The sequence below is a fragment of the Lactuca saligna genome, chromosome 2 (genome assembly GCF_052625555.1).
Source record: "Lactuca saligna cultivar CGN05327 chromosome 2, ASM5262555v1, whole genome shotgun sequence".
Classification (NCBI taxonomy): domain Eukaryota; kingdom Viridiplantae; phylum Streptophyta; class Magnoliopsida; order Asterales; family Asteraceae; genus Lactuca; species Lactuca saligna.
Window position 1 is genome coordinate 183296214 of NC_136418.1, and position 13423 is coordinate 183309636.

At 34.4% G+C, this 13423-nt stretch overlaps 1 protein-coding gene across 1 annotated transcript; it reads right to left on the bottom strand.

Annotated features, from left to right (window-relative positions):
* Positions 1-2379: 2379 nt before the first annotated feature.
* LOC145028468 (uncharacterized) lies at positions 2380-5212 on the bottom strand. The gene is made up of 4 exons (XM_078977161.1): positions 4018-5212; positions 3776-3928; positions 3453-3702; positions 2380-3364 (listed from the first exon to the last, which is right to left on the bottom strand). Exons 1-4 carry the CDS (start codon positions 5209-5211, stop codon positions 2601-2603), a joined length of 2361 nt encoding a protein of 786 aa, XP_078833287.1. The 5' UTR covers position 5212; the 3' UTR covers positions 2380-2600.
* Positions 5213-13423: the final 8211 nt, after the last annotated feature.

Genomic DNA, 13423 nt, shown 5'->3' on the forward strand with positions numbered 1-13423 from the left:
TAATTCATTGTAGTAAATAATGGAAGCAAACTAAATAATTTTAAGAAAATTCAAACGCAACAACTTTATAACCATTTAGCTATGTTTGAGATTTCATCGAAAAACTATATTGACTTCTTAAAAAGTCAATAAGTTAAAAAAATATGTCTTGATATTTAATAAAGATTTTTAAAATAGTTTTTGCTTTAGCTTTTAAAAATAAATTTTGAAAAAGTTACAATTTATGATTTCTTGGAATTACTTATAACTTATTAGTTTAAAAAACGTCAATAAATTAGTTAAATATTTTTTTAACTTATTGACTTTTGTCGCTAAAAAACTAATACAAACATTTTTTTTAAATTTCTTTTTTTTCCCATTCATAACTAAGTCAAACACTTTTTAAGTCCTTTTGGATAAAATCCTTTTTAAACTTTAAAATGAAATCTCAAACACCCTTTTAATCGCTAACAACCCCCTAAATATCATTTCACATTTTTCAGACCATTCTAACTTATTGTCATTTTGATGGAACTTTACCACATTTTTTCATAAATAAATTGTAACTTTTTTAAATATTTTTTATTACTAAAAGATAACAAATAGATAACAGTAAATAAAAAACTTAAAATCTTACAAACTTACAAACTTAAAAATAATAATAATAAACTTAAAATCTTAAAACTAAAAACCTCATAGCTAGAAACAATCTATATGAAGTCTTCATCCAAAAATGTGCCTTATAAATCATTGAGTGTGTTAAAATCAACGTGGTCTACTCTCTAAATATGTTCTATAAATCTTTATGAAGATCTTGGTAAATTTCAGCATTACGAATTATAGGGAAATGACATATGTTATCATACGAAGTAGGACTATATATTTTTATAAGGAACAAAAACCTAATGTACCTTTTGAATTTGAGTGTTGTTGTAAATATGATTATGCTTCTGTGACATTGTTGACTATACGCTGAAACAAATGTTTGTGTTATGAAATCGTCGTCGAAACAAGTAGTCTCGGAAAATTGTGTACTCATCAAAATAATCGTGAATGAGATGTTGTTGGGCAGCTTTATGGGTTCTTTGTATATAATTTCTTATTTTTTCCGCCTCGCATGTTCAACATCCCTTTTGTGCAGTGCTCTCCGATGCCTCCAACATTTTCAATTTTATCATTATTAAAAAAATTCAACATCCCTTTTGTGTACTGCTTTCCGATGCCTCCAACATTTTCTATTTTATTATTATTAAAAAGTATATATATTTCATAACATTTTAAAAATAAAAACTATAACATTAAATTTAAAACCAATGACTTAACATTCAACTTCTCAAGTAGTAATTTTGAAAATGTATATAACCCCTTGTAAGTTTACATTCCCCATATAGTGTTTGTTACGCGCCTAGTCCCTAACTCTATTTTTTAACCATGCCAATCCTTAATAGTTTGGTTTAGTGCACGGATAGTCCCTCATCTAACATTCCGTTTGATTTTGGAGTTAAAACCCCCACGTGCCTTGCACGTTGAGGGGTATTTCCGTCATTTTACTTATTCATCCTATAAAAACCCTAGATCAGTGCATCCCCCTTTTCTTCCTCTACGTTTGTTCTCTCATTTCATCTCTCGTTTCTTTAATGGACAAAAAATCAACAATGATGAAATGTAATTGCGGGCAACCAAGTGTTATACTGACATCATGGACCGACGACAACCCCGGAAGGAAGTTTTATGGCTGCACAAAGAAGGTAAGGTCGTTTTGATTCTAACTCAAGCTTTTGTGTGACAATGACCGCAAATCTGTTGGATTTAAACTTGACAGGGACCTAAATGTAAGTTTATTGGATGGGTTGATGAGGAAGGATGTGGACGATGTACTAGGATAATTCCAGGGTTGTTGAAGGCTAAGAACAAAGTTGAAGCTGAGAATCGACTGCTGAAGATAATCATTATTTTAAGTTGGGTGTTCATAGGAATCATTATTTACAAGTTGTAGTGCTTAAGAAGATCCAACTAGTATGCTATGTCTGATGTTTGTCTTTTTTGAACTTATTTTGACTTCTATGATCCATCTAGTTGGTTGTTGTATGTGAATTTGAAGTGTTTTGAAGTGTTTCTGGAATGTATTTTGATTAAGTGTTTGTGAATTTGATAATATTTTGGTTAAGTGTTTCATTAAGTGTTTTTGGAGCTTATTTTGACTTCTATGAGCCATGTATTTTCATCAAGTGTTTCTGGAACTTATTTGGAAAAGTAAACACTAACAATTGACAAAAACAACCAATAACATATGCTAACAATCGACATAAACAACCAATAGCACAAGTGGGATTTAATAAAGGGTAATTTAGTTTCCATACTTTCCATAACATAGTTTCATACATCAACAAAATGGTTAATAGTTTCATACATCAACAAAATGGTTAATAATTTCATACATCAACAAAACGGTTAATAGTTTCATACATCAACAAAATGGTTAACCAAAAGAAACATAATTTACCCAAAAGTGTTAACCATAAGGACACAGTTTTACCAAAAAGACACAATTTAACCAAAAGAACTATTAACCAACAAAATAAACTTTCACTAATAGATCAAGACAATGTCATCAATTTCCCTCAACCAGCTTTTCCTTTTCCCTTACCAGAACCACCAGGACCACCAGAACCACTAGGAGCATTAGCTTTTTGTCCCTTACAACTCCTTGCATTATGACCAATGTTGTTGCACTTTGAACAAGTAACCGACTGAAGGATTCTTGATGCACTATTACCCTTCACCATGTCATCAATTTCATAAGCTGATTTTCTGCGTTTCTTCTTTGGTCTACCAATTGTGACATGATGTTTAGGAGGAACCAAAGTTGTTGGACACACAGACTTTTCCCACATGCTTCTCCCATTAATGGGCTCAATTTTGAATGAGTACATCTGTTTCCAAGTTTTTAGCCAATATACCTCATGCACCCAAGTTTCTGGTATTCCAACATCCTTACTATTCTTCCTCATCTCCCATATAGTAGCAACAGCATGTTTGCATGGCATCCCAGTGAGTTCCCATTTCCTGCAGGAGCATGTTTGTTGAACCACATCCACCGCGCATTGGTCCATCCAAGGGCCACTTACCTGATACTTACCATTTCCACAAAATACAGATCTATAATCTTCTGCCTGTTTTTTTATATTTTCCAAAGTCTGCATAGCTGTAGGTGTCAAAGGACCAGTACATTTCCCAATGGCCTTTTCTACATTCACAATCTTCTTCATTAGATATTCCCTAATGAACTCTAGGCAAGTAATAATTGGTTTATCACGACCCTCATTCAGTTTTCCATTGAATGTTTCACACAAGTTATTAAGAATCACATCAGAATGTGCTCTCCCTGTCCAATCACATCACTTAAAGTCAATTAAATAAAACTACACAAACCAGGAAAACATACAGAATGTTATTAGAGTTAAATATTATACCAGTGAAATGGGACCTAGACCAGTGCTGAGGTGGTATCTTCTTAAGCCACTCATAACAATCCTTGTTTAATTTCTTTAGCTCTTCCATGCCTTTGTTAAACTGTTGTACATGTGTTGCAGTTGCACATGTCCATAAGAGGTCTTCGAAAGGTTTACCCCTCCATTGCTTCCTCATGTTATCCCGAATGTGACGAACACAGTAACGATTTTCAGCACAAGGAAACAAGTCCGCAATTGCATTTAGAATACCCTAACAATCATACATAGATTTTGTTAGTAAACAATTTAGAAATAAAGTAAAAAAAAATCTATGATTTTAGTACCTTTTGTCTGTCTGTTATAAAAGTGAAATTAGAATTGGTATTCAAGCCAAGATCCTCCCCAAGACAACTCAAAAACCAAGTCCATGAACTGATGTTCTCTGTTTCAACCACCGCATATGCCAATGGATATGTGCCATTATTACCATCTAGTCCCTGCATTTTATGATAAATAACAATCATGAATAGATTTTTACTTATTTTTATGTATAACAATAAGTAAAAGAACCATAACTAAAACTTACCACGGCTGAAAGAATTTGTCCTGGAAATGGACCCTTCATGAAAGCACCATCAAAGCCAAGAAAATCCCTCTTTCCAGCTGCGAAGCCTTTCTTTAAAGCTCCCAAGCATATGTAAATGCGTCTGAATGTCCTCGTTTCACTGTGTGGATTTCCTTCGCTTTCAACATCAACCCTAACAGTCGTATCTGGGTTACGAGTTTGCAACTCAACAATGTAATCTCTGAGTAAACTATACTGAGTAACGAAATCTCCTTGCACAAGGTTTAGAGCCTCAGATTTTGCCCTAAATGTTTTCATCCTAGAAAGATCTACCTTAAACCTCCGTTGTAGCTGTTCTTGCAAAGCCCTAATTGGAACAGCAGGGTTACTTTCAACCTGTTCAACAATTTTAGAAGAGAGGAATTTATACGTACATGCTTTTACTGTTCTAGTTTGAAGACATTTATGGACTTTGTTGTACGTTTTAACTGTCCAGTTGACATCTTTTTTCCATTTACTAGCTAATAAGACCCAAGGACATATTTCTTCTTCATCGTTGACTTCTACATTAGGCCCAAGCTTTGGTATTGTTCCCTTACAAACCCATCTCACTCTATTCTTGTCATTTTTTTCAAGAGCCAGCTCCCTTCTAGTCTCTATGGCATGGAGTTTTACCTTATCCTTAAACTCCTTTGCTGAACCAAATTTTTGAAAAATATAGAAGGGTTCACTAACAAGTGCTTCATCATTCTCATGTGCCCTTTGAATTGCTCTTATTGATTTCTTTCTTTGACCATTAATCCCCTCATCTGATGATGAATCAGATGCTAAAAAGTCAGTGTTAATCACCTCTAAAGCTTCATCCTGTGTGCCTTCATCAACCACAGTGTTAGACGACCCTCCAACCCATTCCACATCTTTGTCGATATTCATTTCAAAATCTTGCATATCCACATTAATATCATCCAATATATTTTCAATGTCCACAAAAAAATCACTATCATCACTTTCATCATTGTCACTCTCTAACTCACCAAACTTACCAAAGTCATTAGCATCATTAACCAAGTCATTCTCCATATGATCAGTGAGAGTAGCATCATTACCCAAATCATTCTCCATATGATCAGTGACAGTAGCATCATTACCCAAATCCTTCTCCAGATGACCAGTGGGTGTAGGATCATTACCCGATTCTTTCTCCATGTGATCCATGTCATCCTCCAAGTCAACAACAGGTGTGCTATGCCACTCCAGGAACAGTGTCTTTGAACAAGATGGAGGTTCAGTAATCTCCGTTATACGAACTTTACTGTGGGTTGGGGACATTAAATAGGTGTGCAGAGTAGTTTTGTCATGCTCTATATATACCTCAATTAACTTATGCTTAGCCACAAAACTCCCCAAATAACGAACATCTTCATCACTAGCTAAAGCGAATAACCCAAAATCTAAATCGCCTAAAGGCCTTTGAAAGTGATAGTAAAGTGGTTTACCTATTGAAGCATACCCTAGGTCTTCCATCATCTCATCAATGTCATGAACGGAAAAGGTATCAATGTCCAGTAAATCAACAAATGTTTTCTTCCCACGAATATACTTCCTTCCAGGAAAGCTTGTAAAGTCACCTCCATGGTGCATTCTTATTGAAAACATTGTCGGATGTCCAGCTGTAGAGGAGAGAATCGTTTTTAGCTAACAAAATTAAACCTTTAACAGTCAATATCATTCAAACGAAAGTCAATCAAACATACCATAACTTTGATCAACGTCGATTTCATCCATTTCACCACGAATGTGCCAAGAAACCATTGCAATTCTTTGTTCTTGCAGTCGTCGATACTAGGGTTTTCACGTAAGGATTTTGCACAAAGTTGTGTGTTTTTTTGGGTATACGATTGTGTAATGTAGAGTATGATCGTTTAATTGAACGCATCGATTTCTTAAACTGGCGGTAGGATGAATAAGTAAAATGACGGAAATACCCCTCAACGTGCAAGGCACGTGGGGGTTTTAACTCCAAAATCAAACGGAATGTTAGATGAGGGACTATCCGTGCACTAAACCAAACTATTAAGGATTGGCATGGTTAAAAAATGGAGTTAGGGACTAGGTGCGTAACAAACACTAAACCATAGGGACCATTCGTGTACTTTGTCCTACATAGAATAATGCATGCAACATATTGCAACATATTTTGTCAGGTCAACATACTTAAAGTAATGAGGTTAGATTTTACTATCGAAAAACTATTCTTAAATTTTGATGAAGCAAGTATAGTCAAACGGTTAGAAGCGACAAAGAGGGAAACTAAAAGCAATGTAAGGACTAATATATTATCATATCTTCATTAGGAAAGTCTTATTTAAATGTGAATGATTCAATTGATGAAGTTATAGAAGGTGCAGAGAAGCTGAAGAACTCTGAACTTTTAATTGCAAACAATGGGTCGGGGATGACATAATTTGATGCATGTTTGGTTTCTTTTGATGTCATTTGATGTTTTTATCATTTGTATATATTTGTTGTGGTTAAAAAACAATGTAATTGTACTCTTTTGGTATTGTACTCTTCTGGGATTATATGAAGTAATGCTACATATTTTTTTTATCTTTAAATTTTAATGTGTGTTGGTATGAATGTATTTTGTTATGAACAAAGTTTGATAAATGTTGTGAAAAATATGTATAATTGTATATACAGAAAATTGCAAAGTTTGGCCTTAATATATATATATATATATATATATATATATATATATATATATATATATATATATATATATATATATATATATATATATATATAAAAGGTTAGGTTCATATGAAACGTAAGGATGTTTTATGCAATTTTTAAACCACATGACCAAAATCCAAAAGCCTTACAAATCAAAGGGACAAATTTTAAAAATTTTCTCTTTCTTTTTTTTATTTAATACAACATATGTTTATTCGATAGGATTATATTATAAAAAAAGTTAAATATAATCATCAATTATTATCTGCCACTTGTGAGAGAGAAACATAATCTTGGTTGGGCCCGCCGTTCAAAAAGAAATAATAATAAAAAAAAAAACTACACCTGAGGTGTCGGCTTTTTTTAGTTTTATTATCTATTATTATTATTATTATTATTATTATTATTATTATTTTCTTTTTCAAATATGTTTCTGTGGTACTTTTCAGAGCATTCTAGCTCCATGTGAATCATATATAAATATGGAATTGTTATAATTTACTTTTTATTTTTATTATATATATATATATATATATATATATATATATATATATATATATATATATATATATATATATATATATATATTGAAAGAGATATTCTAATATGTATTGTTTAATACGAATACAATTAATAAACATTGCGAATCAACTTAATAAATTTGTTTGACAATATAACTTAATTTTAAGATTTTAACGAGATTTCTAGTTTTCTACCATAATTTTTATCTTAAATAATTATAATTTTATATTAAATATTTTTTATATAACAAACTTTTAGAATATGATAAAAAAGATAAAACAAACATTTTATATGAGGATAAGTTGTATGAAAATATGAAATTTTAGAATTAAAAAAATGCTTCTCAAATTTAAATGGGTAAATGTCACTTTAGCACAACTATGTTACATGTTATGGTTTAAAAGGTTCTTATTGTTTTGTTTTTTAGGGTAACTAATTGTTAATAAAGCGGTGAATTAGTCAAAAAGGTTACTCGTACAAGTCACACTACACAGTAAGCAAGTGAGTCAACTTTGAATCAAATCGATGGTCATGTCACTGAGTTGGGTTGATGTGGAATACTTAGGCCCTAAGGGTTACTACTTACTGTGGACCCTCCCTTGTGATAAAAAGAGGGGTTAATACCCTAAATATTCATTCATTTTTTCTACTAAACGATACCGACAATCCGATAAACATCCCGTTCATGTGAATCATGATGGCTACCCCACCATCACAGTCACTCGAATCGGTATCGATAAATTCAAGGGACCGTCTAGCATTACGATACCAACAATCCGATTAACAATTTTCATAGTATTTTTTGTGGATGTGGAGCTCAGATTGTGGAACAAAAACTTGAAGTGGAGCGTCTGAAAGAAGAAATGGGTTGAGATTTTGTCATAAGTAGGGTGGACCTACTAGCATTGTGTCGTCTGTTAGAGCAGACGGAGAATAAGCTGCATTGTCACTGTGTTAGTGGTCGGACTGGTGTTTGTCTTATTTGGGTTTCTGGTGGCGAAGGTTGTTAATATTTTGAAGAAGTGATTTGGTCGTCGTTGTAGTGTTTGTGTTGATCAGGTAGTATTGTGTTTGTTTTGGGGTTTATGTGTGTATTAGGGTTTATGTGTTTCAGATGTGTTGTTGTTCAGTTTAGTTAGTATGTTGATGTTCATATTGTGAAAGTGGATGAGGACCTTTGTATAGACGGGCAATTTTGTATAGCCATGTGTGTAATCCTCTTTTGTTAATGGAAAATACGTCATTATTATAACCTGACTATCTTATTTAATATATTTGTTTGGGTTGTTTAGTAGGGTTAAAAAATCAAATTATGTTTTTCTTTAAGACAATAACCTTTAGTGTCAAAGAGGGAGTAATTTCGTCCTTTCACATTTCAAGTATATACAAATTTGAGACAGTGCTCTTTTCTTCTTGTTTCCTTTCAACTGACCTTACTAAATTGAGGGGTCGATGAAAACGGTGGCATGCTCATGTGGATTTGATGCAATAATAAGAACTCCAACTACTTCATTCAACCCTGGTCGACTCTTCTATGCTTGTTGCAAAAAGATACAATGTCAATTGCATTTTCATTCCGTTGTTGGCCTAGATTTACATACTCCTAAAACTTTTATTTTTAGGGTCCTCATGATGGGTTTATATGTTGGGCAGATGAAGTGGAGATTACGAACACAAGTGGTGACGAACAGTTGTTTACAACTTTAGTTAGGTCAAATAAGAAGCTTCAATCGAATGTTAGGAAGCTGAAAATTTGGTTATTTCTAAGTTGGGTTGTTTTCTTTGTCATATTAGTCTATAAATTGTAATTGATGTGTAATGGATTTTTCTTGTTATGTTTAACATTCTAATTTCATGCTTCTTGTTATGTTTAACAATGTATATGTAATTGATTTGTAATGGATTTGAAATCGTTTTTTTTATTTAATGAAAATGTTATTGTGTTGTGTGCACATTACACACATAATTGCTTATCTTTGTTATATAGATGTCAATACAATAAGATCCAACATTAACTTACAATATAAAACAATTGCACCCACATACAAATACAATAATATACAAAATACAACAATTGTACTAGTAATTGGACCACATTATAATACAATAACATATAATATGGTTCATATAACCATGCACGACCATTACATTCATACATGTACATGACAATAAACATATTAGTCGAACAACCAAGTTTCGTTCATAACATTCATCAAAGTTAAACCCCACCAACATAGTAGTCTAACAAGCAAACTTAAATCAAACATCATACAACCAGTTTTCCCTAATCAATATCTACTAGATGTTTGTGACAACCCGGAACTTCTGTCTTGTACAATTGGTCAATTCTATCAATGTTAAACTCGATTCTGCCACCTTTTAGCACCGTTTGAGGTTTCATTTAAGTGTTCTAAGCTTGTGTACAACCAAGGTTGAGATTAGGTACGAACCATCAAGTCGTAAAGTAGCAAAATCGGGCCATACACCCTCTTGGGAGGAGTGTACGGTCGTACACACATGTGTGCGGCCGCACACCCACCCCATGACCGCACACTCGGGCTGGTGGGTCACCCATCCCTATATATATATATATATATATATATATATATATATATATATATATATATATATATATGAGGAGATCCCGTTCCTTCATTCTTTTCTTCTTTTGGTTGCACACTACTACTTTCTCTCTCTAAATTCTTCATCCAAGGACCCTCCAAAGGCTTCGAAAACGTAAGTAATTCATCCCTTAGCTCGTTATACTTGAAAGACCTCTTGATTATTCATGTTTCAGCCTTGTTCTTCATCACTTGAAGGTGTACGGTCGCACACCTTCATATGGTTGTCCGTACACACCTTAAAGGCCCTCTAAAGTGTGAGTTTGGCCCCTATCTTCCAATTGGACACGATCTTAGCCTTGATGCACCTAAAAATCGATAGTTTGAGCATGTAAATGAAGAGTGTACAACTGCACGCCCCTTTGTACGGCTACACACACACCCTTAGGGCCGTACGCCCACTTTGATGATCATTTTTGGCCTCAAACTTGCAAAACTACTAAGCATGGGACCTAGAACACTTCTTGGATACTAGTTAGGACCTTGGAAACACCTGAAAAACACATTCCTTCATAAGTGTACGGTCGTACACTCATGTGCCATACACCCATGGCCGTACATCTCCCTCATTTGACCACATATGGTTTCGACACTTAGTTCAAGTGTTTCCAGGCCCTTAGAGTGGTTTCCTATCATGTTTAGTTATGAAATACCCTAATCTAATACATATATGTGCTATTATATGTTAAATAGTATACGGTTGTGTCTGTGGCTTCATTTGACACTCAACATCCATACTGATCTTACATTCGAATCCTATGTCCAACGGTGAGTTTGTACCCCTATGCTTTTATGATTTTAAACGTTTTCAGGGGGAATACAAGCCAAACATAAAGGATTTTCAATGAATCAAAAACTTATGTAATTTATACAAACCAACGGTTTTCATAAAGTATTTAGATACTTATCCCTTTTGTATCATGCAGAGCTTAAGGGTCATTTTCTAATCAAAATTGCATAGTTCTCAGAACATATGACAAACATAACTTTTCAGTCAAACTATAATAGGTATAGTTTAGGAACTTCTTTACTAGTTTTACGAATACCAACTGCTTACATGGTTGAACAAATAAACTATGACATATTTAGTTTATAACACACATTACAAGAGTACAACAATTAATAATTATTTAAGTATAATTATTTCTACCCTACAAGATATACCTCGAATTCAAGTGGAGGACTACCCTTATGAACCAGAATTTCCTAGAGGGAAAGCATGGTCTTTGTGTATAGATCTATACGAGACTGACTATCATGCACCTCTCTGCTAGCTACAGTCGGACAACAGGTCTACGTGTGACAAATGTCATAGAGGATATCGGCGTCCGTTTCACGTCGTATCAAGTTTAAGTATGGTCATAAAACTCGCCAATAGTACGACATATTTACGTAATAATACACTTCTTGTGAACAAATGCTTTAATAACATAGGTATGAATAATACTTATGCCTCATCGTTTCAGAGCCATTAAAGCAACAAAACAAATACAAGGGAAAATAAGGGATTTTCCTAGTCAAACTCCAAGTACCTTACTTACTGGTGGGAGCCAGGGTTTTTCAAACAAGAGCTTACATACTAGTAGTAACCAAACATACAAACTATCACGTCTCTTACATTACAAAGGATACAATAACAAACATTCATGGTTAGTTCTATAACCTCTTGGTTTATACATCAGGGTTACTTATAAAGAACATTCAATAGATCGTGAAGTATGTGACTTCCGCCTAATTTCTTGTTCCTTGTTTGGTTGTGGGCTTAGAGCAGATCCACATAATCAACTATCTGTTCGATGTTGGTATATAGGTGACTAGTATGAATAAGTGGTGATAAAAGGGAATTGGTTTCTTCCTACTTTACTAAAGAAAATACTAGATTTTCTGGGAAAGCAAACAAACATTTATACAAATTCAATGACTAGTTTTCATTACAAAAACATGCTTATAAACTCACCAGCTTTATGCTGATACATTTTCAAAATCGCTTGTATTCTCAGGACAACAATAGACAGGTACATTGGCCGGCTTTTGGAGAAGACGGAGCATTTTGGAGTCTTGTCTTTATCTTTTGCTACTTTTGATGTATACAAATCTTATATCGAAACAATGTAAATATTCATATTATAATGTAATGGTTGGGTTTACTATGATTACTATGATGCAATTGTTGTGATACTACATATGACGTCATCCACCTCCGAACGTTTCTGCCGTCCGTTTGACGGTTCGGGGTGTGACAATGTTTACCTGAATTACCTTCTCCATTTTTCCCTTCAACCCTTTTAGCCAATTTTTTCTTGATAATCCTCTCAGAAAGCTTCCTTTTCCGTGTACTCGTTGTTTTGCTTTCTCTTCATGTAACGCCCGGGTTTCAGGGCTAAGCATTTTTGTCAATGTAATAGTCTAGGTCAACTATTGTAACTCTTTTTGAAGTAATAAATATGAAATATTTGAGTATTATGTGAATTATGTGTTTATTATTTAATTATAAATGTATAATTAATAAAGAATAAAAAATGAGCGTCAAAATTAAAGTGTGAGATAATCCCGATATCTCTACATAAAGTTGTAGAATATGTCTCAAGGTTTCCGTACATATAAAGAATGCCGAAATCCGAGCTATAACGAAGAAGTTATGACCCGCCAAAGTTTTACGGCAAAACCGACACGGCACCGGAAGACATAAAATAGTGAATTTACGATAGAAGACTTTTTAGCCTTAGAAATATAAACAAAAGGTGTAGAATATGTTAAACTAAGAACATCGATAAAAAAAGAACGCCCAAATCTGACTTCGTATGAAGAAGTTACGATTTTTCGAAGTTTCGGACTAGCAGTGTACTGCCCGAAATTCAAATGTTTGATCGAGCGGTTTTTAGCCGACACGACCTAAACGAGAATCGAAGATCTCGTTAAGAGTAACGTAACGAGAAAAAGATGGGCGAAAACGGATGTCGGATGAAGAAGTTATGAGGATTTAACAGACCAATCCTATCCCGACCCATTGATAAAATAAATTTAAAATCGAGTCAAAATTAGCCAACGAAGTCTAAACGAAAGTTGTAGAGTATGTTCCTGCCTTTGCATGGATATAAAGAACGTCAAAAACGGAGCTCGTATGCGAAAGTTACGAATTTTTGAAGTTAGAACTCGAAAATGCGAAAACTGTTGCGAAGCTGATGACGTGGCCGCTTCTGAACCGTTGCTTGCTGACCAAGGCTTCGCTCCGGATCGCGCCACGACGACTCGCATTACGCCCCGCGTACGAGGTCCGGTACGCCCCGCGTACCTTCGCTTCCCATCCGACCAGTGTGCGAAACAGCTGGCTGCGAGCTGGCATCCTCATCCGCGAGAACGCCCCGCGTAGTCCGAAGCTCGCAGGCTATAAAAAGGGGCGAGGGTCTCCAGATTTTTCACACCATTTCTCATTCTCTCTCTAAAATCTTTCTCTCTCTAGGGTTTTGAACCCTCCCTAAAGTCTAGGCGAACCCCTAGCACCCTAAGGAACCCCCGAGGCTTCCGGAGTCCCGAGAAAAAGGAGTTTT